The 25,744-nt window shown below is 42.7% G+C and overlaps 1 protein-coding gene across 2 annotated transcripts in view; it reads right to left on the bottom strand.

The window, feature by feature from the left end:
- plch2a (phospholipase C, eta 2a) overlaps window positions 1-25,744 on the bottom strand; it is a 334,996-nt gene that overhangs the window by 39,954 nt on the left and 269,298 nt on the right. For both annotated transcript variants that reach the window (XM_034087852.1, XM_034087851.1), the window contains 2 exons: window positions 17,586-17,757; window positions 10,759-10,866 (listed from right to left, as the gene is read on the bottom strand). In XM_034087852.1, coding sequence (XP_033943743.1) covers window positions 10,759-10,866; window positions 17,586-17,757 — 280 coding nt within the window. The remainder of the gene's footprint in view (window positions 1-10,758; window positions 10,867-17,585; window positions 17,758-25,744) is intronic.

The raw sequence follows: 25,744 nt of genomic DNA, 5'->3' as shown, positions 1-25,744 counted from the left end.
CATTCGTGATGTCTGAAATTTGACAAATAAAACCTGAAACTACCTTAACCTCTGGGAAGAGAACGTCTGAATGTGAAAATGAAGCCTTATATAAACAGGCTTGGGAGAAACAGATGACATGTAAGAGGATTATGTTATCAGGATAAAAAAAGTTAACTGTATTCCCTTCCAGTTACATAAAAAAAAAATATGAAATCAGATTACTGTTATATTTCTAATAACTATGGATTTCTAGCATGATTCCATCCATCCATCCATCTTCTCCCGCTTATCCGTGGTTGGGTCGCGGAGGTAGCAGTTCCAGCAGAGAGCCCCAAACGGTCCTTTCCCTGGCCACATCATTCAGCAGGTGAACCTATATGTTCATACAATAGTGTGTGTGAGCTTAACTGTGTGTATTAAACTAAAACGGAGCATTTTCTGTCAGCTCAGATTTTATTTATGCTTTTTTAAACTGTAGTGTGCTCATGTGTTTCAGTGTTGGTGAAAACTACTGCCTGAATATGCTTCATGAAACGCAGCTGTTCCTGTAAATAGCAAAGGAATTATTTTTTTAACAAACGATAAATCTTTCGAACAATTTACCTTGGAACCCGTGTTGTCGGTGGACTTCCCGGCGGGGGGAGGGCTGCGATGGTGAAGCTGTCGGGGTCTTCTCTGTCTCGGATCTTGGACTCCTTCATCAGGTTGTCCAGCTTCTTCTTGGCCAGGTTCTCCACCTGCTTCCTGTTGGCTGTAGTCTGCAGGAGGGGGGGAGCAGTTACACACACTGACCCGGAGTACATCACACAAGGGCTGCTGGGAGTCATGGATCAGTCTGAAATGTCCTCTACAACAGTACTTCTCAAAGTGTGGTCCGCGGACCACTGGTGGTCCGTGAGCGCCCCCTAGTGGTCCGTGAGTATATTGGTAACATTTCACATTTGAAATAAATAAATCTACTACTCCGCAATGGACCGAGCTTAAGTTTCACTTTCGATTGCATGATATAGCCCAGATAAGCACCTTCATCACACATGTTGCCACTTGTTTGTACAATGTTCAGGCGATTTGTAAAAAACAATGTGTTTTTGGATATTTGTGGAGTTGGGTGGTCCGCGAGTGTTTTTTTATTGGTTAAGTGGTCCTTGGTATGAAAAAGTTTGAGAAACCCTGCTCTACAACTGATTTTAGTGGGCAGCTGCATTTATTGAGACGGTGTTATAATGCTGAAATTAGATGATAAGTTATGTGAGTTTAAAATGAGTGATGTGAGCAGACTTGAGGGGGGGAGGACACCTCGAACTTTCTTTATCTTTAGTGTCTTTTCTTATTCCTGAGACCAATTCTGATAATCCTCGAGCCTCAAAGGGCGGAGCAGCGAGCCCAGCAACGTCCCGCCAACACGGCACCCACCAGACCCCACGCAGCATTCTCATCTGTTTGTCATTACTGGTGTCATTTTCTGGTTGCTAACAAACGCCATTGTAACACATAATCACACATCAGAGCACAGTGGGCTCACTGGGAGGGGGGCAGGCTCCAACAAGGCGTGTAGGACAGAGAGTGAATACACATACGTTACAGAGATGCTTATTTACAGGAAACTAATTTATTAAATAAAGACCAGCTAAGCTTCAAAGAGCAGGATTTACACAGGTATTCTCCTGCACAAGATGTGCAGTTTGAAGAGTCAAATCCTAAGGGACAAAAATGGTCGTTACATAATTATTCAAGGTAAACTGTTCAATAAGCCAGTAGTGCTTGCGAATGTGTATGCCCCAAATTGGGATGACGTTGATTTCTTCAGGAATCTTTTCTCACTGTTGCCAGGCCTAGACTCGCATGATTATATTAGGGGGGGACCTAAATGGTGTCCTAGACTCTGTGCTAGATCGTTCTGGCAGTAAGGTCACCACACCTAATAAATCAGCAAGCTGCATAAATACATTCATTCAAGCCTACGGAGTGATTGACCCCTGGAGATTTAAATACCCGACTTCCAAACAGTTCTCTTTTTTCTCCCCAGTACACCAAACCTACTCTAGAATTGATTGTTTTTTAATAGACCAAAAATGATTGCCCATAACTACACAGGTGGAATACAACAGTATAGTCATATCAGACCATTGCCCAGTACTTGTGAAGCTCCGTTTCCAGGAAATACTCCGTCAACACGTATGGCGCCTTAATCCTAGGCTTTGCGGAAAAAACTTTGTTGACTTTAGAAACACACAAATTGATTTCTTTCTCGAAACCAATGAGTCCCCAGAGATAAGTTATTTCACTATGGGAAACCATGAAAGCATATGTAAGGGGGCAAGTGATATCTTATAACTCTGGTGAAACTAAAAGGAAATTCAAACGAGCTACAGAATTGATTGATAGGATTAAAGTGATTGACAGATTACATTCAGTATCGCCTTCGGAGAATCTTTACAAGGAGAGAATTTCGCTTCAGACAGAATTTGATTCTCTGTCCAATGGGGACCTGTAGATCTTCACTTAAAATCACGCTTTAATTTCTACGAACATGGGGAGCGTGCCAGCAAGCTTTGTGCCATCAACTTAAACAGTCAGCAACAGCAGGTTTTATATCTGCAATAAAAGATGAGGAAGGTAATATTGTCACAGACCAAAAAAACATTAATGCCCAGTTCCAGTTTTATGAGAATCTGCACCTCGGGGGCAAGTAGCAAGGAATTAGTAGATGACTTCTTTAGTCAATTGAAATGCCCTCCTTGGATGAATCAGACAAATCTGGACTGGAGAGAAATATAACTTTAACAGAGATTGACAACGCAATTAAAAAAATGAAGCCTGGAAAAGCACCAGGCCCTGAGAGGTTTTGCCCCTAAACTACTGCCGCTATTAGTAAAGGTATTCGAGGAGGTCCTGGTTAGGAAGGCTCTTCCCCAACTAGGCATCTATCTCATATTACTCAAAAAGAATAAAGATCCGTTGTTGTGTGAATCATATCGCCCGATTAGTCTTTTATGTTGCGACTATAACATTCTAACCAAGGTCCTAGCAGGGAGGCCTGAGAAAATCATGCCTAAATTGATACATCCAGATCAGACTGGTTTCATTGTGGGTAGACAACTTTCAAGCAACCTCCGCCGTGTGTTCAATGTTATCTACCAGCCCAACAATGTCGAACCTGAACTTCTTATATCCTTGGATGCACAGAAGGCGTTTGATAGGATTGAATACAATTACCTGTTCACTGCGCTCGAGAGTTCGGCTTCGGCCCTACTTTTTGTTGGCTGATCAAGATCCTTTATACAGCGCCTAAAGCTTCAATTCGAACTAATGGGATAATGTCTCATTATTTCCCACTTTTCCGTGGGACACAACAGGGTGTCTACTGAGCCCCCAGATATTCCATATTGCTATGAGCCCCTGGCAATACTGTTAAGAGAGACCGCTAGTCTAACTGGAGTGCAAAGGGGGGGAGAATTGCATAAGTTGTCGCTCTATGCATATGATCTTCTTCTTTTTCTTTCGGAGCCCCATGCCACTATACCTATTGCCTTGGAACTTATCGCCGAGTTTGGCCGGGTGTCGGGCTATAAACTGAACCTGAGTAAAGGATAAAGCACGTCAAATGTCATTTCAGAACTTCCCTCTCTCGTGTGTAAGGACAGCTTTACATACCTAGGTGTCTGTGTCACGTACACATACAAAGGTCTGATGGAATCACTTGAAAACAGTGCTTGGTAAGGCTAAACTGGACATGGAGAGATGGTCGACTCTCCCCCTGTCACTAGCTGGCAGGATTCATTCTGTTCAAATGACGATCATGCCCAGGTTCTTATTTCTGTTTCAGACAATCCCAATCTTCATCCCTAAATCCTTCTTTAGGGAATTAAATAAATGCACTTCCACTTCGGTCTTTAACCGATGGACTGTCCACTCCAAGTAGGGAATGAGTCCTTACCCCAAGTGAAGGAGTTCAAAGTATCTCGGGGTCTTGTTCTCGAGTGAGGGAACAATGGAGCGTGAGATGGGCCGGAGAATCGGAGCAAGCGGGAGCGGTATTGCAGTCGCTTTAACCGCACCGTTGTGACGAAAAGGGAGCTGAGTCAGAAGGCAAAGCTCTCTGTCTACCGGGCCATTGTCGTTCCTACCCTCACCTATGGTCATGAAGGATGGTCATGACCGAAAGTACGAGATCGTGGATACAAGCGGCCGAGATGGGTTTTCTCCGCAGGGTGGCTGGTGTCTCCCTTAGGGATGAGGTGAGAAGTTCGGTCATCAGGGAGGGACTCGGAGTTGAGCCGCTCCTCCTTCGCGTCGAAAGGAGCCAGTTGAGGTGGTTCGGGCACCTAGTTAGGATGCCACCTGGGCGCCTCCCTAGGGAGGTGTTCCAGGCACGTCCAGCTGGGAAGAGACCAAGGGGTAGACCTAGGACCAGGTGGAGGGATTATATCTCTTCGCTGGTCTGGGAGCGCCTTGGGACCCCCCAGTCAGAGCTGGTTGATGTCGCCAGGGAAAAGAAAGTTTGGGGCTCTCTGCTGGAACTGCTACCCCCGTGACCCGACCGCGGATAAGCGGGAGAAGATGGATGGATGGATGGACTTCCACTTTTATTTGGAATAAAGCTGTACCTCGAATTAGGAAAGAGTATTTGGAAAGGCTAAAGGGGGAGGGTGGTTTGTCCTTACCAGGGTTGGGAGGGTTACTTTGTAAATGTAATCAGTTACTGATTACTGATTACATGGCTCTGAAAGTAATCCGAATACAGTTACAGTTAATCAACGTAATCAGATTACTTTTAGATTACTTTCTTTTTCCATCACAGATGGTATGTTTTGGTGAACAGGAGACACAAAAAGCAAAAGGAAACTGAACGTGTTTTTACTGTTTTAATGGCTTATCAAGAGCACAACTGAAACATAACCTCTGAAACGATGTAACAACATAATACACTTGTTGGGGATGCAGCTTGGGATGTGAGGAGTGAGGGACACGGCTTAGAACGGCGTGTCGCCTTCTGTCCTGCCAGTTTGGCAGGACACTGAATTAAAATGTTGAACTCGGACTATCATTTTAAGGACATTTCGGCCAGGGGTGGAGAGCTATATTTGTTTAAGCACCGGATTGGCAAAACAGGAGAGTGTGTGCCAACCAGTCTGCCTTGATCTATGAATTCATGTCCGTGACTCACAGTATCTGCTGCCCACAGCTGCTTTATAGAAGGAAAACCTCCTTCACTTTATGACCTCTCTGCAGCACCAGGAGGCAGCGGGAGGGTTAACTCAGCCTCTGAAGACGAGCGCGCCGCGCAGTGGCCTTTCACCACCGCCTTTCACGCACCGCCTTTCACGCACCGCCTTCACTGTGTATACCTTCAGAAATAATCATTAGTAAGGCTAAAGAGCGACCGCAGGCTGATGTGTTTTAACCACACACACCTATACACACACACATGCAGACTTTTGTTCCTCCATGTTTTGTTGTTATTGTTTCACTGAGCGAGCGGACCCGCGATTTTTTTTCAAACGCTTTTTTGGTCCATCTGCGGCGGCTCTGATGATTTGAATCGGCTGTACCTACTAGTAATGAATATTACATGTTGAGAGGAAATCTTTCCACCAATAATTCCAATAAGTAATCCAAAATGTATTCACTTCAGGTTTACGAAAGTAACTGTGGGCGGGCGGGGTGGGGTGCCCGAAAAAAAAAAAAAAAAAAAAGTTTTTAACAACATGTTTATTTATTGACTTTTCATTCCTGTATATTTTGCGCAAAGATGGCACTGTTTGTCAGAGCACTTCATCCTTCTGGGATTTCATGAAGAACAGCTCCAACGCCTGTGTGTATGGGAACACCTCTGGTGTTGGTCCATTAACTGCCAGTGTTTCCCACAGATCTGTTTCCCACATATCTGAAATAGCGGTAGTGGTGGTAGCGATGGCAGAGCGAACAGGTACAGGCAGGGCCCATAATGATAGCCCTATAATTTAAATCTACTACCCACACATGAACATATGGAAATGGGTTACTATTTAAAAAAATAAATGTATTTATAAATGTATTTAGGAACCTATCCATGTGATTTTTAGTGGGGGTCGAATCCTCTATGGGGGTCCAGGGGCATGCCCCCCCGGTAAGATTTATTTTTTATTTTGGAGTTAAATGCATCAATCTGGTGCATTTTGAGGGGAAAATATAGAGACTAGATCTATGGAAACACCTATATTAAACATAACTGTATACATTTCAATAATCATAAAATCATGGCCATAACCAATAACATACCATTTCCAATATGAAAAAAACACTGAAACTTGATTATTAATTTATTTTTGGTTCATTTATAGTGAGTGTGTGTGCTCCTGAATCAGCCTCTCCTGTCTCCCTCCTCTCCCCCTGCTCCTCTTTGAGGCAGCAGCAAAGACTAGTTTTCTCTCAACAAGTTTTAAAAGTGTATCTTACCTTTTTTCACCTTAATATGTGTTTACATAACTGGTGACCACACCGTTTGAGACCCACTGAGAACTTAAAGTTAACTTTCTAAACACTCAGAGAGTCCTTTACCTCACCTGAGCTGAGGTTATCCCGAGCTGGAATGACACACAGAGACCAATCAAGGGCTTTGATTTATGATCTGTATGACAGTGGCCATGTCGGCAGGCCACATCATGTGGACAGCCAGTCACCCTGTGTGAGGCAGGCCACTTAACAGGCCAGAAGGAGGCGAGATCAGTGCAAGGGAGCGAGGAATCATTGTCCACAAGTTAATCTATCGCAGATGGCGTCGTGGTTACGGACGAATAAAAAAAAAAATTATATAAAAAAAATTATTAAAAAAAAAAAACCTAAATGGGTCGCGAAATATACTTGGGCGGCCGTTAATATACCTGGGCGGCCCGCCCAAGTATAGTCTATGTGTGGGAAACCTTGGATTACTCGTTTTTCAAATGTAACGCGAGCTGAATACAGTTACTTGATTTTTGTATTCTGATTACGTAACGCCGTTACATGTATTCCGTTACAACCCAACCCTGGTCCTTACCCAATTATGTGTATTATTATTGGGCTGCCAACATCCACAAGCTGATGTTTTGTGTTGATGTGACGGACGAATCCCCAGTTTGGTCTGTAAAGGAGCAGCATTCAAGTAATCCAGTGTCACTTTGCTCTTTAATTTGCGCACCACTACCCTCGAGTAAAAACTACTGGACGAATAACACAGTCATCCGAGGCTCTCTAAAGATATGGACTCAGTTTAGAATTAATTTCAAACACAAACAGGCACTTATTGCTTCCCCAATTCTGGCAAATGTACATTTTTCTCCAACTCTCACTGATCCATCTGTTCGGTTATGGCATGGGAGAGGGATTAGGTGTGTTAAAGATCGTTTTAAAAATGGACACTTTATTTCTTTTGAGCAGTTAAAGAAGGCTTTCAATATCCCAGTCATGTTTCTTCAGATATTTGCAGATACGTAGTTATGTCAGGACCCACTTCTCTCTAGCAGCCCCACAGAGTACCTGGATTGATGACTGTTTAAATATGGATCCCTGTGACAGGGGTCTGGTGTCTGTGTTATATGACAATATTCAGAGGGTCGCCGCTCCGTCGCTTAATCACTCAATGAGGCAATGAGAGGAAGAGCTGGGAATAACTATATCAGATACTATTTGGCAGGCAGCAAATCGATTTGTCCACTCATCCTCAATGTGCATTAGACATGTCCTGCTACAATTTAAAGTTCTGCATAGGTTACATCTATCTGCAAGTAAACAGGTCTAGACCCAACCTGCATCAGGTGCAGTCGGGACCCGGCCAGCCTAAGTCACATGTGTTGGCTCTGTCCAAAACTGGCCCCTTTTTGGACTGGTATATTTAAACCCTTTTCGTACATGTGTAACCCGGCGGTGGATGCTAACCCATTGACGGCATTATTTGGCGTGGTCACACAGGAGACACGAATAACAACTGACCAGGCTGAGGCTGAGGCATTCTCTACCCGACTTGCTAGGCGTCTGATACTCTTTAGTTGGAAGAAGGCAGCACCGCCGTCTCACAAGCGCTGGGTAGAGGAAGTAATGTCCCATCTGAAACTTGAGCAGCTAAAGCACACTACCCGGGGCTCTATCGCAAAGTACTATAAGGTCTGGCAACCATTTCTGTTCTACTTTGAGAATTAATTCTCTAACATTGAAATAACGTAGCCCCCCCCCCCCCCACATTGTTTTTTATTCATTTATGTTTTCATTTTTACTTTTGGTTATTTAACCATGTCGTTTTTAATTTAATAATTTACTTGTATGTTTACTTTCTATATACATACTTTGTATCTCTTTTGGATGTCAATTGATATTTTGTATACTTTCTGTGTGTGCTGTATTTTTGAATGTTGAGTGCTGCTGTTTGTTATATGTGGAAAATAAATACAAATATTTGAATAATAATAAAATATACATTTAATTAAATCTAGATGAAGTGACCCAATACGCTTTATTAAGATCCTAATGTAAAAGAAAGCTTGTACTATAACTAAAAAGAACATGCAGGATCCTCCACACATTCAGAAGGTGCAGGGATGAAGCATCACACATGTCACATGATGCAGGAGCTCCACACTGATGGGTAATGAATGCGTGTCCACATGAGACAGGATGGCACTGGGACATTATACAGATGGATCAATGGAAGATGTCCTTATTGAGAGATTACTGCTGAATGCTTTGTCGAGAATATAACGCACATGCTGAGGTCAGCCTCATGGGGGCAGTGTCTCCACTGCAGAGAGCAGGCAGCAGCAGCATGCTCCATGAGAGAGGCCCAATTCCAAATCACACCCTACCCACTCCCACTCCGTGACGGAGTGACACTCGCAGCTCAACGAGGCTCCCCCCTGTCAGATGGAGGGAGTAAACACAGCAGCAAGCTTTGGGAATGCCTCCCCTCTCTCGGCAGAAACAGGAAGTGCCGTAACTGTTTGTAACAACGGTTTCAAATCAGCTTCTCTTGGACAAAAATGGAAATGTATAACTAAAATAAAACTCCAAACATCTTGAATTGTGTTACTTTTTTGTAAAGCTCTTTTAGTTTTAAACCTGATGTTTATAAGCTTCTTAGTTTTTGCAACAGTCTGTAAATATACACAACTTTATAATAAAATGCAACAGATCCTAAGTAAAAAAGATATGAGGTTATCATGAGGTTGTTAACATCGCAGTTTACCAGGAACCGTTTGTAAACGCTGTGTGTTTCCTGACGGACACACGCAGCGTTGAGTGCAGTCAGGTGGAGCAGCAGGGGAAGTCAGCACCGATGCAGACTCGCTGAGGGCTTGGTAGCCCACTCCCCCTCCACACTTGTTGGTTTGGACCCTCCACACAAACGGAGGGTTAGTGTGTAGGGGGGATTGGAATTGGGCCAGAGTGTCAACACACTGATAGGTGGATATGATGCAGGAAGATGGCAGATTGTGTGCATAATTGACTATGCAAGGCAAGGCAAGGCAAGTTTATTTATAGAGCACTTTTCAACGCAAGGCAATTCAAAGTGCTTTACAAAAAAAAAAAATGAAAGACATTAAGCATTAAAAAAGAAAAGCTAATCAAATAAACATTAAGCATTTATGCTTTAATCTTTCCTAATACTTCATTGGATCAGCTATCACACCTCATCTTCATTTTCACTGAACAAATAATTGTTTCAGAGGTTTTTACTGCCGGACAAAATGCTGTTTTGGCGGGTAATTATAGCTTCTTTTAAATGCAAACACCTAAAGCCTCAGTACTGATGTCCTTTTGTGAATACATTTTAACACTCGTCTGTGAGTCGTAGAAAGAGTTTCCATCTAAACTTCATCAGTTGGAATAACAAAAAATACAACAACATTAGCCTTCTATTGAAAATGTGAAAGAGTTTTGACATCTGACCAAAAGTTAAATGGTTTTGGGGTTCTGAGATTCAATTCAGAATTCTTACTTTTTTCTAAGAACCCAACACATTAAAAAGATTTGTACTACTTTAGGTCGGATAAAAAAAAAAAGTGTATATTTTATTTCCAGCAAGGCTATGCGACTTTTCTACTTGAAACATTGCCCTCCCTATAGCTGCCATTTTAAAGTTTTAAAGAGTTATAACCGATATATTTATTTATATATATATATAAACATTTAGTGTTTATGAGTAACACTGTCTCCATTTTTATGAATACCAAAAAGTCACCTTTAAAGGTGCATGCTTGGTTCCAAATAGAGAATCATGACACATGTGATGGAGCATAGCGTATGATGAGAAGGTATGGCAGATGACTGGGGATGGTTTTGAGGTGGTTTGAGGAGAAGGAGCTTCGTATACAGTACCTTCCACTTTGAAAAGAAGCAAGCAACAGTAGAAGAGAAGGACACACAGGAAGAGAGAAGAGCAGGACATGAGAACACATAGCCAGAGAGAAAGAGACAAAGCAAACAGCAGAGAAGAGACAGGAGGAAAACACTCAGTGACCAGAGCTTAGATTAGAGGGGCCGTATTCTGCTCACGTCCAGGTTCATATTAACATGTAGTGTCTCTACTGTGACATGCCTCCATGCTTTAATGTTCACAAAGAGCCCCGTCTGCTCTGATTGGTTAGAAGGCCGGCTCTGATGTGACTGGTCAACTGCTTAGAGATGTCCCGGCCCTTATTAACATTAACCCAACATGGCCTCTGTAACATAAGGAACAGGAAATACACACTTTGACATTCGGTCTGTTGGACAGAAACAGCTGCCTGTAGAGATACGTGTGGAAAAGAAAGAGCAGGTACATACATCTCCGTTCATCAGCTTGCAGTCGTCCTCCATCTCATCAGCACTGTCCTCGTCCGACACGTCACCTTCCTCAGCGTCTTCGTCGATGTTGGGGGGCAGTTTCTTCCCCTGGGGGAGAGCAGAAAGAGTCAGTATAGCTTCATGCAGCTTTCCTTTCATCCATGTGTTGGTCAGGGCACCTTTAAGCTAGATGGGCCTTGGTTTTCTCTAGAGCTGACCACTGACTGCAGGTGAACAAGTCACTTCCTTCATTACAACGATGAGGCACTTTGCTTTACATGATATTTTCTAATTTAACGTCACAACAAATGAAAGTGAATTACTGTTATTTCTAGTGCACTCAAGATGTTTTAATATCATCAGTTTCTTTACAAATTAAGACTATTGCATAACATTTTTCAAACATATGATATTTTGTTACAAATTAAAGTAGCCATAGTACATACAAACAAAATGGCTTAGATGATTCATCAAGTAGCTGATTGGAAGATAACAAGTTTAAGTAAATTAGAGTTTTTTGGGTGTTTTTTAAATAGATATTATTTGCCATTTATTACTTACTTGGTTTTAATACGTTAAGTTAACATTGTACTTACTTTGACTTATAACAGAGTGTTTTAACTGTGTGCTGTCAGTACTTCAACTTAGGTAAAGGATCTAAATACTTTTCCACTACTCGTGTACATCAATCATCCCAGTGTTAGTTCTCTGCTTTTCAGTCCTGCTCATTTAAAAAGTGTGCACCAAATGTTCATTCAGAATTCCATCAGAGTCAAAACATTTGTTTTCCCAAAACTAAATCCAATCACATTTTATCTTTTACAATTACTTTGAGCTGAAAAATGTACTCACGCCTAACTACACGACAGAAAGTTCTTAATTTAAAAATTCAACAGGAATTTGCAGACTATGTTACGGTAACTTGAGATATACATAGCAACACATATATATCAGGTGTCAGAGCCAGACTTCCCTCTGCTTCAAAGCCAGCCTTCTTCTTTCATAGTGTGAAGGTGTGAATGTGAAAACAGCAGCCGCTCTGACAGAATAAAAACACTCTGTCACATTTAAACTCCCTGCCTGAAGTCTGGAGGAATGCGCCTCGTCTGCCAGAGACTGCAGCTCACATTCTGACACTACTATTATTCTTTTCTCTCTGCCATTGTTCTCCCTGCCTTGTTAGAACCTTTACTTCACCACGTTGATAATTGCAGTCAGATACAAATAACTTTGCCTATCAGTTGTGCTGATGAAATCACATGGCTATTTCAGAAGGGGTTTATGGGGGATTACATGTCACCAACCAATGCTACCGTCAGTGTGGGACTTCATGTTCACTACATCTACCATTATCCTGAAGAGAGTGTTGAATACTATTCTGTAATCCAAACGAGGAATGGTCCGACAGTCACATCACCACCGCTAAGCTAAAGGTGGCAGTAGTAGTTTGATGAAGCTACTTGTTAGCATCCATCGTCTTTTGGACACAAAGAGGCTTCGGTCATTCACCAGTTTTTTTTTTTTTTTTATGTAGTAGAACAAATGCAAATCTTTTCGCTTTTTTCTAAATCTTATTTCAGGCATCTTTCCAAAATCACGTAAAAAAAGAAAGTTTCCGGTAAATGTTTTTTGTCCTTGTGTCGTGTCTTAATATTTGTCCTCGTTGATGTTGCAAATGGAGCTGCTGTGATGCAAGTAACGTTTCAGACTCGAACGGCTAATTCATTATTATCGTATAATTGCATCACTCCATCTCAGTGTTGGAGCTTTATTGTCTCAATATGTTTCCTGTTACAAAAGTGATATGTGTGGCCTGAGACAAGACCCAGGGCTACCTGAACACTGTCCCAGGGCTACCTGAACACTGTCCCAGGGCTACCTGAACACTGTCCCAGGGCTACCTGAACACTGTCCCAGGGCTACCTGAACACTGTCCCAGGGCTACCTCAACACTGGCCCAGGGCTACCTGAACACTGTCCCAGGGCTACCTGAACACTGTCCCAGGGCTACCTGAACACTGTCCCAGGGCTACCTGAACACTGTCCCAGGGCTACCTGAACACTGGCCCAGGGCTACCTGAACACTGTCCCAGGGCTACCTGAACACTGTCCCAGGGCTACCTGAACACTGGCCCAGGGCTACCTGAACACTGTCCCAGGGCTACCTGAACACTGGCCCAGGGCTACCTGAACACTGTCCCAGGGCTACCTGAACACTGTCCCAGGGCTACCTGAACACTGGCCCAGCTCTGAGAGTTAGCCCAAAACGTACGGTATCAACTGAGGGCAACAGTGATTAGCATAGCGACATGTTTATCAACTCAAGAGCTTTGTTGTACTCCGGTTGGAAGTGGAGTCTGTTATCCAGACATGCTCTGAACATGCAGCAGTCAACATTATGTATACATTCAACATTATCCTAAAGAGAGTGTTTAACATGGTTCTGCTCTCTCAACGAGGTATTCTGACTTTCGTGTTTAGCTACAAAAACGTCTCATTTAGATCAAAGCAATTTGATTGGTTAGAACATTGCTTTAATTCTGGTTATAAGACTGGTTGCTAGAACATTGTCAAGCAACGTTACCTGTAGGAAATACATCAAAGAAGCGTGGTTATTTATCAAGGTAATGTTTTCGATGTTTAAAATGGTTACAGCCCAGTCTCCACATAGCTCACAGGGTAGAGATGTTGGTCCATGTACCGGGGTAGACGCAGGTTTGAATCCCACCTGCAGCCCCTTCACACACAACATCCCCTCTATCTCCCACCTTTCCGATCTATCTCTCTAATCCACAAACAGTTCCAAAAACATGTTGAAGCCTGTAATCCCTTTGTCCTGGTGGTCTGTTGACATTATCTCTGCGTGGTGATCCCTCCAGAGGACTGAGCAGCCGATGAAGCCATCACTCAGGTCCTTGTACACTACTCTGCTCTCCTCATTACAGGCCTCACGGGGAGATGGAGTGAGAGACTCGATAGAGAAACGTTGTAAAGGCGTCAGTCGTCAATATGTTGGCAATGAGCCATGGATCCAATACACTGGAGGTCGTTTGTCGTGGTTAGCAATCACTCTACATCACAGTGTCATGCGCTGGAGGCCTGCAGGCGCCTCTCGCTTCTTCATCCCAGTTCAGATGCAACCGTGTTCCCGTCTGCATTAACGCAGATCTGCTTCAGGATTAATTGCCACCGCTTCAAAGCGATATGGGTTGTGTATCAGTCGGTGCAGCGTCAGGACGTAGGTAATCGTGTTTTTATCTCACAAAATATGAATTTGACAGGTACAGCATCTCATAGAGCATCTTTTTCAAAGTAGATACAAACAGGGCTTTTCCAATGTGATAGAACATCACAGTTATGCATATTTGAGTCAATGTTACATTATTTTTAAAATATTAATTCACCATGGATTTAAAAACAGGTAGTGTGCTGTGTAGCAGCTGTCAGAGCATCCTTACAGTGTCAGGTACTGGCAGAGTGCCTTGTATTTAGCATTAACCTCAACACTGCCCCCCCCCCCCCCCCCCCTGCTAACAGAGGACCACTGCAGCTCCACAACAGGCCTCTGTTAAAGCAGTGTCTCACTAACTGTGCCTCCACAGTGCCAGCCTGGACAGATGGTCATTTGATACAAGGCTTCAACTACACTGATGTCAACCTATTTAGCTTCAGTACTGGGGGATCCTGTACAATATCACTGTCAGGTTTGTACAGCTGTTTATTCAGTGTTTCCATAGCAATAACATGCTGTAAAAACAGACCAGTTAAGGGACAGTCTCCTCCAACTTTATTTAGGCAATGTTCAAGAGATGATTTGATGATGAGGCTAATTTCCTTTATATTAGCTACAGGTGAATGCAACTGCCAGAAAGGAGACATGTAACTATCAATGATCTTCACGACGGTCACATGACTTCACGTCATCAAGGCTGAACTAAAGGCGATTCAGGTTCAGCATGATGTTGTTTAGTAGTCTGATTTAGTCACTTGTTAGAAACTGCCGTTCTTAGAACACATAGATGCAGGGGGTATGTTTTTATGTCGTTGAACAAAACGTGAAAGATCTTCAGCGTGTGTTAACCACATATCTTATTTCAGGCATCTAACCAACATTTTTTCAAAAACCATCGACTTTGAGACCAGAGAGCCAATCAGTGCTTAAATGCTGGTTAATTCCGAGTCGAGGACTCAGTCCATTTTTCTAAAGAACAACTGTAATAAAGAGAATTTAGTGCTTTTTTGTTTTCTTTTTCTGACCAATCTACTGCTCCACCCTCCAGGGCAGAAGGTGGCAGTAAAGCACCAAAACACCTCAAAGAACAATAATAAGAAGGGTTGAGGACTCCTTCCTGCACCACTATATTCCAGCTGGGGAGCTTTGTTTGTCTGGGCCTTTCTTATTCCTCTAACTTCCCCTCCTCCACTCCTCGGTCCTCCGGTAGTGACCCGGACATGGTTTTCAGCGTACCATGCCAGGAGGAGCTATAACCGAGGATACGAATCCTCCGCGGGTGTATTTCCGGCAACAGAGATGTTTCAAAGAGTCGTGGCGCACGGCCGGGCTGATCTCAGCCAATGACAGCTCTGCATGCATCCCCTGGATATTATTTTATTAACTGCTTTCATCGCAATGCGATGTTTACAGAGAGAACAGCTGTGAGGTCCGTGCAGAAAGCAGAGCAGTGTGTATAATATATATCACTCAGTATAACAGGCCTACTCTCTGTATTTGCTTTAGTTTAGTAGATATCTACAAACAAAGAGTCGATATGTTTCTAAAATTATTTAGTGCTTCACATAATAAAATACACAACGGTTGTATCCTGATATTATATGCTTTAGGAGCTGTAGGTGCGTGTTGTACAGTGTGTAGGTGCGCGTGGTACAGTGTGTGTGTGTGTGCGTAGATGCGACGGGGGGGGGGGGGTATATCCTGTCTCTGATATATAAGTGGTCATGAACACATCTGTCCATCAGACAGAGGGCTGCTGTGCCTCCTGTCTTCATTAATGGACGTCTCTTTAAAATGACCGCTCAGAGGAGAGGAGTTCTCATTTCTCTAACCGCCTGCTGCTTCCCCTCCTCTCTCCTCGGCTCCTCCGCTCGCATCTCCTGTGGGCGGGACCAGAGATGGGGTCGTTACTAAAAAAAAGCAATATATTACACTACTTCGTTACTCTCTACATAAAGTAACTCGTTACTTTTCTCGTTACTTTACTCGCAGGGCCGGCCCGCCCCTCCCTACAGGCCGATCACGCAGACTGCGGCGCACCTACAGTGTAAGCGCGCCACAGTTTTGCCTCTGCGAGACTCCACTTGCACCCCCAATTACTATTGCAATAAGGAAGACATAACAAGTCTTTCTTTTTATATTCCCTTTAATAAAATAGGCTACCAGCTAGCACAACAAGCTAACAGTCTGTGAAACGTCAAGACACTAATTAATGAAACCAGTTCAAGACGCATTATTCTTATCATTCTTTATGAGCGCAGTAACGGTAAGGTATCTAATTACTTATTTATTTAGTATTCCATAACTTAGTAACAGAGATGGTCAAACTAAAGTGGTAGAGACATGGCAGAATTCCTACAATGAAGCGGGACATTGAACTGTTCACCCGTGAGAGGGCGATCAAGAAAAGAGAGTGAGCGGCCCCGTTGAGGGAGTTTACAGATGAGAAGACAGAAGCACAATAACAACAAGTAGCTATATGTAGGTGTTTTTTTGTAAATAACCGCCGGTATCAAGAGGAAGTAAAGTCCCCTGGGTTGTCCCTCATACCCTAACTGCCATGAGACAACTCAAAATCAAGTTTCCAAAATCCGACACTGAGGTGGTCTTAACGCACCGGCAGATGACAGCGCTGACAATGTGTGTTTCCCGCAGCGAGACGCTACGATACTAATTGTGGGCTCATCTTGTTGATTCGGCCACAACAGAAAAAAGAAAAACAAGCTCTCGCTCTCTCCAGAGGGGCAGGCCACCGTGGGCAGCATTAGCCCGTACCTGTGCACGTCCCTGCAGCAGTGGATAACCGCTTCTGGCCTGGACACGGTGTGCACCTCACCGTCACATTCCTGTCTATTCCTCGGACGAACACAAAATAATGGGCATACCTCCACCCCATGAAAGTTATCGCTGACTCAGCCATGTTTATGCAGCACTGCACGTGGAGATGTGGACGCGCACATCGCGCAGATTACGTAGGCTACATATAAACCTGCGGTGGAAACCCCTCTTGTCTGTCAGTGTGATTATGACTGATTTTAGTAAGTAACGAAGTAACGCGTGTCGGGGCAATGTTAGTAACTGTAGTGTGATTACTGAATTATAAAAGTCACGCGTTACACTACTCCGTTACTGACAAAAGTAATATTATTACAGTAACGCGTAACACCCAACTCTGGGCTCTAAGACACAAGGATAGGAGTCGAGGATAGGAGTCGAGGAGGGGACATTTGTGAAATGAGAAAGGCCCCCTGTATTTTCTCCGTAGAAAAAGATATATTCCTGGCCTTAGAGACAAAGCCCAGGGCTTCCTGACACTTGCATAGCTCGTTATCTGTAGAGAGCAGGACTTAGGATATAGTTTTAGTACGACACAGACCAGATAAAAAGGCAGTCTTGAGTCTACATATACCAAACACAGTCCTAACACAACTTCACATTTGTATTCCTTCCCAGTCGAGATTAATTTTTTGTTTTCTTCTCCAAACACTTTCTAATCACATCTGATCATGTCACTATCTCCTAACACGTGAGCTGCCTGAGGGCCAAGTCACTTTTTAAACTTCCTCTGAGTCTAACATCCACGCCGTGACTCTACCTTGACGAGGATTTTGCCCCTGAGTGTTTCTGGAGACGGCAGGCGTCCAGACGCCTCGGCTCTGATGTTGGACACATCCAGTTTGTCCCCCAGGATCTCAATCAGGTACTGCGCCATCTTCTTCTGCTGGGGAACACTGCAGTGGTTCTCTATGGAGAGGATGACCGGGTAGCTGAGAGAAAATCACAACACAGATGGTAGTGAGAGGCATAAAAGATCGAGGAGGAAAAGAGGGAACAGTTATTTATTTAGGAATATGTATCAGTGTTAAGATAGTATACCACAGTAAGGACATTCCAATAACACTCAGCAGGAATTAGATAACATGTATTACTTGAAAAAGGTACAACATTCTCAAAATAATCTTCAATGGAATGTCATTACAAGTCTTGTTGAGTATCTGCATTTAGCACCTATAATATCGAATTTCAAGACCTTTTGATAATGATAATAATAATAATAATAATAATACATTTCATTTTTATAGCGCTTTTCCTGGTGCTCAAAGACGCATTGATGGGGTCATTCTTTATTGGTTTCAGACCGGTTCCATCTGGAAGGCCAAGGATGCTCAATAGATTATCTCCATTTATTTATCTAATGTGCTTAATGTAGATTCATGAACCGCCAAACATATCGGACCCTAAGGACGGCTAAGAACTCATCAGCGCTGCAAACTGTCATTTTACACTTGAGCTGATTGGCGCTTCATTACGTTTAAATGTATATGTAGCCTAAAATGCTTTGGGAATTACTCTTAACCTAACATGTGGAAATGTCAGAGCTTGTGTCTTATACTTAGCTATGCTAGCAGCACGGCTCTAGTAATTGATTGCTATTACACTTTGCACAGACATGCATGGTCCCGAGAGGATGAACTATGTTAACCTTAAACACCTTTAGGTCATGACCAAACCCCTGCAAAACTAATGACATATCCACTATTACTCTGTGTTTAGTGGTTAGCATGTTAAGCATGCTTATGTTAGCATTTATCTCAAGCACAGACTCACATTCTCTAGTCGTAGTGGTCTTGTTCATAGTTACTTTAACTTGACCACAGCAGTAGTTACCAGAGGTGGGACCAAGTCATTGTTTTGCAAGTCCGAGTCAAGTCTCAAGTCTTTGCGCTCAAGTCCGAGTCAAGTCTCAAGTCAGGATGGGCAAGTTCAAGTCAAGTCCAAGTCCTAAACTTTGACAAAACGAGTCTTAAACAAGTCATTAAGTGCTTTTCACCAAATGTAATGCAACCACGCCGCTCCTCCGCTCCCTCCACTGGCTTCCGGTAACTGCTAGAATCCACTTCAAGACACTGGTACTTGCGTACCATGCTGCGAATGGATCTGGCCCTTCCTACATCCAGGACATGGTTAAACCGTACACCCCAGCACGTGCACTCCACTCTGCATCAGCCAAACGACTCGCTGCACCCTCGCTGCGAGGGGGACCCAAGTTCCCATCAGCAGAAACACGTGGGTTTGCTATCCTGGCTCCAAAATGGTGGAATGAGCTTCCCTTTGACATCAGGACGGCAGAAAGCTTACACACCTTCCGGCGCAGACTGAAAACTCATCTCTTTCGACTCCACTTCGAGCGATAGAATTACTAACTAAGAACTGCTAACAGAGCACTTATATACTAATAAAGGGCTGGCTTATCTAAAGCCAGTTGAGCAGCACTTGAAATGTTTGGCTCTATGAAACCTGATGTACTTATATGATTCTGTTTTATTCAAGGTTATATCTTCCTGGTCGAATGTACTTACTGTAAGTCGCTTTGGATAAAAGCGTCAGCTACAGATGTAGCACTCCAGATCAGACTCAAATGGGTGTGTCCCAGTCAAAAGCCCAGCGGATGCCAGTGGCTGGGGGTGTTGCCAAATTGCTAGAGGGCGTTGCCAAATTTCCCCATTTGTTCAATTACAGGATTTAACCATGAGATGGCGCTTCATTCACAAAATACACAAAGACAACTGGGTGGCAACTTAGTCTGTTTGCAATGTTTGCAGCTCTGCAGTTGTATTTGCTGAATACTGTAGCATTTAATCACTTATTTGTTACTGTATGGTTTTCACAAGCTACTATAATGAAAAAACATCATTATTTTAGATCAAATAAAGTATATAGTTTGCTTTATGCAGTATAGTTCTTGTAATATTGTTGGGGTGTTTTTACACAGTACAGTAGATTGAAGTAAATCAACTTATACATTAAGATAAGATAAGATGGACCTTTATTAATCCCGTGGGGAAATTCAGTAGTTCAAACAGCAACAGGGTGAGAGTGAAAAACAGGACAGCACAGATTCACACAGATTAATAAAATCAAAAATAAGATGAGTGATAAAAATAATAATAATGAGAAACTATGAAATAAGAAATGAATAAAACTAAAATGTAATTATCATATCATATATTATAATGTATTGTATTATTAAGTAATATCATACATTAACCCCATTATAGCAGATGCCACATTGAATGGATGAACAGTAGAGTAGAGTATTTCTAAATACAAGTTGTAAAAATACTTATATGTATTTAATATTAACCCTTTGAAGTCGACCGTCACGCCGGCGTGATCAGATCACATGACCTGTTCAAGCCTGTGCCGCATAAAAACAACAGTCCGGACAACATTGCCGTGTGTTTCTGTCGAAACAGTACTGGATTGAAACTATATCCCAGTCTTTGTTTCATGCAAAAAGACCCAGTAAACACGGAGATACGATGATATAAAGTTAATACATTTCAAAAGTATGAAAAATGGAAGCACATATTTTAATATCTTCGCCGTATTTTATCATTTTACGAAACGGAAAATACTGGAAACTGTAGATCCTGCTCAACAGGATGTATATGTGTATTTATGTCGAAAGTACTGGCTTGAAACTATATGCCAGTCTTTGTTTCATGCAAAAAGACCCAATAAACACGGACATACGATGATATAAAGTTAATACAGATATATTTCAGAAGTATGAATAATGGAAGCATATATTTGAAAAATATTAATCTTCGCCGTATTTTATCATTTTACGAAACGGAAAATACTGGAAACTGTAGATTCTGCTGAACAGGATGTATTTACCAGGGAGGGGGTGAGGTAATCAAATGGCCAAATTAGCCCAGGACTCCAAAGGGTTAATAACATATGATAATACTTTTCAGGGTTAGGTCCGGTCTGACAGCGCTTAGCTCTCTGCTGCAGAGAAGATCACTGCTCTAAACAAAGTAAAAAATCCTACATCCAAACGAAATAAATATAATTAATTATGATGAATACGTTAAGTCTTGTTCATTGTTTTTCACTTTTATTAAATGTTTGATATTTCCGGCACAAACCCTTTCGTACCGGCAATGCGCGATAGAAACAACAGAAAGTGCGACAGTTTAAATATGCCAGTGTTAATTTCGTCAACGAAAACTATGACGACGTTTTTTTCATCAACAACCTTTTTTACATGACTAAGACGAGACGATGACGAGCTAAAAATAGATTCTTGATTACGAAAACTATGACGAAATGTATATTTAGTTTGCGTTGACGAGACGAGACGGGACTAAGGTGTTAATGGTGGACTATCGGACATTCAAAATGCAGCATATTTTCCCCCAAGTGTCCATCTTGTCTGTCAAAATGCATCTTACGTTTCTAACTTGCAATATCATTATTTCCGCTCTCTTCACTCCAGAAGAGCGATCTCCCTGTGTCTCTCTGTGTGCGGGGGGCGGGGCCTAACAGACATGCTGCAGCGGACACAGAGATCTGCCGGGGACGGAGCGTTCAGAGAGTAGAGAGACACATTTTGACTAAAAGTTGACTAAAAAGTAATTTTCCATCGACTAAACGTTTTGAGTTTTCGTCGACTAAAACTAGACTAACACGTATTTGAGGATAGGAATGACTAAAATGTGATTAAAACTAATAACCATTTTCGTCTAAAGACTAAATCAAAAACAGCTGCCAAAATTAACACTGACATATGCAAACACAAACCTACAGACTGGGGGCTGGAAGATCACAGGAGGGGGGGGAGGGCTGTGGAATGTGCTTGGGAGACTTACTCCACACATTCCGATGGCCAACAAAGAGTTTGCAGCATACAGGCAACACGGGGGGTGCGGGCTTCTCAAAAGATTTTGGTTTGTTGCTGTTTTGTGTCAGTTTTACGTCGCCACTTCCATTCACATTTTTCATCATTGTTCCACAATGTTTATCATGAAATTAATATCCATATATTGTATACTATACTTGCGCTGCTTACCGTTTTCATACTTTATATATCTTAGCATATTCATACACACTGTTAATACTGCTCACAGGCTGCTAGTGTATTCATACCCAAGCTCACTGTTTATTTATCATTCAATTCATTCTATATTTTATTCTGTAGATTGTGTACATTACTTTTCACTTTACTGCTTGTTGCACCGTTAGAAGCTACACTGCAATCTGTAATCTGTGCAATAACAATAAAGCAGGCATCTTTATTGTAGCCTCAACAATCAAGTTCTAAGTAGTGCAATCTGAAATAAAAACTAAAACAATCTGTGCTGTTGTATTTGCTGTAAAGTGTCTCTACTGTAGGCTATTTTTATTATATGTACAGCACTTTGGCTCGACCAAAAATCGTTTATAAATGTGCTATATAAATAAAACTTGATTTGATTTGAAAAACAACGACACTCTTTTGGCAGTGTTGTGGTGCCGAGAGACGGGAGTCGGAGGCGGGGTATCAAGGGTACAAGCTAGACTTTTATTTAGCATCAGAAAACCATTGTACACAAATTCATTCCCGGGAAGCGAAGACCGGCGGAAACAGGAAGTCCGGTTCACTAAAATGTCCGTGCAGAACAATACCCCAACCCATAGATCCGTGGGTGAATAATGTCAATCACCACAGTGTACACATTAACAACAACTACACTATGTTGGCAGTGTAACAATTAAACAAGAACTACACTCTATTGGCAGTAACAATTAGATATGTCAGACTGACACTGAAGACAAACAAACTATTTTCAGCAATCAATCTGTTTAGTTGACTCTGAGTGACATGTGGCGATTTAAAAAAATCGTTGTTTGGCTGTTTAGATGGTGTTGCTCCATCTGGGTCACTGCCGGTGGTTGAGACGGTGGGGTCTTTGGCGACTAGTTTGATAGCCTCATGTACATGAGTTAGGTGCTCCAGGAGATTGGCATTGCTGTTATTCGATGTGGACAATGCTTTCTGTCCTGCACACAGTTTACATTTGACCATAATATTGTGTGCGTCCTTTATCCCCACAAATTGAAAATAGTGGTTTTATCTCCAAGTTGTAAATGCGCTGCTGCTCTCGCTGATACTTGCATCTGCCATAGTGTGTGTGCTGGTGGTGGGCGTTGCCGTGTATGTGTGTGTGTTAGCAAGTGTTTGTGTGTCTGTGTATTTTGCCCATAAGGCAAGACCCGCCCAACTCTGTCTCTGATTGGCTTACCCTGAAATGTTACCCCGCGTTAACCAATCATCACTCCTCTCTGGTCACTTTCACTTTTCCATGGTACTGTGAGAGGACATCGCTGTATGTTTGAGCCGGGCTGCATTTCCTGATGAAAAAACATAGCGATGTTTTGTACTTACACCTAGGCCTACGTGAATTAAACAATATTATTTAGTTAAATAAAAACATGGCGATGTTTTGTAAATGAATACATGTCTCTTATTTAGCACAGAATATGATCCTATCCGTGACATATGGATCTTAACAAATATCCGATCAGATACCTGTAGACCTATTCAACGTGTTTTTTTCTAATTTAAGAAGGATCAGTACGGTTAGGCTACCGTTACGGTTTGATTCAGAAGGAGTTTAATGGATAAGATCCCTGATGTTAAGGTGACCAGAATGTTTATTCCCACTGTGTACAACATGTTATGAGGGACCCACAATCTATCTTTATGCAAGGGATAATGTGCAGCGAGGCGGGCTCTGGGGAAAAGAACACCTGAATCTAGATCCCTCTGCAGGTGGTAGGCTACTTTCAGTATATTTTGATGCTAATACTTTTGTACTTTTACTTGTAACATTTTGAATGCAGGACTTTTTATCGTAACCGAGTATTCCTAAACTCTGGTACTTTTACTCAAGTACAAGATTTGAACTTCTCCCACCTCTGACAATAAATCCTGGTTACCAAAAAAAAAAAACCCTGCTCTGAAGGTTATTTTCATTTTACAAATCCTGCACTCAGCTTTGCTTTCTCCAATATCATTGAAAAGCAGCCAGATGCTGCTTCTTTTCTCAGTTTTAGCTCATTTCTTGACTTTTTCCGACGCTCTAGCATTTAAATCCGTCTCCCAGTCGCTCTGTGCAGCTGGCCTGTACCACTACACCTGCTGTGCCCCCCACCCTTCTTTCACATAATGGTATGATCCTAGTGTGTCCTCGCATATGATTGGCCGCATGGCGGCCCAGCTAAATAAAGACCCGCCCCTGCCTGCAAGGATTCTCAGCAAGAGTAGGAGCGGCTGGAGATGCTGCTCTCCCCAACGGGAGTCTGCTCTTCTAACGGCATCTCGCGATCGGCGTGTTGGAGACCTCTGAATTAAAGTATCAAGTCACCTCAAGTCAGAAGGCTCAAGTCCAAGTCAAGTCCCAAGTTATTGGTGTTCAAGTCCAAGTCGCAAGTGTTTTGCGATTTTGTCAAGTCGAGTCTCGAGTCATCAAATTGGTGACTTGTCATGTGACTTGAGTCCACACCTCTGGTAGTTACAGTTAGACTTTAGATGTTTTGGGAATATCACTCCTGGTGTTTAAAACAGCAAGGTGTTATATCTATCAGCAAATATACAGTGGGGCAAACAAGTATTTAGTCAGCCACCAATTGTGCAAGTTCTCCCACTTAAAAAGGAGAGGCCTGTAATGTTCATCCTAGGTACACTTCAAGTATGAAAGACCGGAAGGGGGGGAAAGAATCCAGGAAATCACATTGTAGGATTTTTAATGAATTAATTGTTAAATTCCTCGGTAAAATAAGTATTTGGTCACCTCCAAACAAACAAGATGTCTGGCTCTCACAGACCTGTAACTTCTTCTTTAAGAGCCTCCTCTGTCCTCCACTCGTTAACTGTATTAATGGCACCTGCTTGAACTCGTTATCAGTATAAAAGACACCTGTCCACAACCTCAAACAGTCACACTCCAAACTCCACTATGGCCAAGACCAAAGAGCTGTCAAAGGACACCAGAAACAAAATTGTGAACCTGCACGAGGATGGGAAGACTGAATCTGCAGGTTATTATAGCGCTTTTCCAGTGCTCAAAGCGCTTTACAGATACACATTACACATATTTTTTATGGTGGTCACTGTGGACAATACCCACAGGAGCAAGTTCAGGTGAAGTGTCTGGCCCAAGGACACACCGGCGGCGGGTTTCACCCCTTGATCTGATGATCATTGCACAGCGCACTGCGCCACACCGTCCATCTTCACGCCTCGAAGTCATCGAGGTGCTTTTACACATTGGTATCATACATGTACTGTGGACAATACCCACAGGAGCAAGTCCGGGTGAAGTGTCTTGCCCAAGGACACAACGGCCTGACGCAGTGGCGGCAGGAGCGGGTTTCGAACTGGAGTTCCCCAGCACCCCCCTTGATCTGATAATCAGATGCACAGACCACTGCGCCACCCGTCCCTTCTGGGGCTCCACACAAGATCTCACCCCATGGGGTCAAAGGGATCACAAGAACGGTGAGCAAAGATCCCAGAACCACACGGGGGGACCGAGTCCATGACCTGCAGAGAGCTGGGACCAAAGTAACAAAGGCTACCATCAGTAACACACTACGCCGCCAGTGACTCAAATCCTGCAGTGCCAGACGTGTCCCCCTGCTTAAGCCAGTACATGTCCAGGCCAGGGTTTCCGCTAGGATTTTTTTCTCGACGGTCAAATGTCCGGGCAGAATTTATTTTACCGGACTAATTTGAAACTTACCGGTCATATTTCAATAATAATAATAATAGTTGTGTAGCAGAGTTTCCGTTAGCAGGTAATTACCGGACTATGAGCAGATATGCTTCAGTTTAAAACTCAGTTCACGGGGCTCATTTTTATATTGCTTCAGTTTATAATCGTAACAGATCGAAAAATTCAGATTCATTTTTCAATAAAT

The sequence above is a fragment of the Pseudochaenichthys georgianus genome, chromosome 7 (assembly GCF_902827115.2).
Source record: "Pseudochaenichthys georgianus chromosome 7, fPseGeo1.2, whole genome shotgun sequence".
Lineage (NCBI taxonomy): Eukaryota > Metazoa > Chordata > Actinopteri > Perciformes > Channichthyidae > Pseudochaenichthys > Pseudochaenichthys georgianus.
Note: the sequence above shows the minus strand (reverse complement) of the source record. Positions and strands in the feature narration are given on the sequence as shown.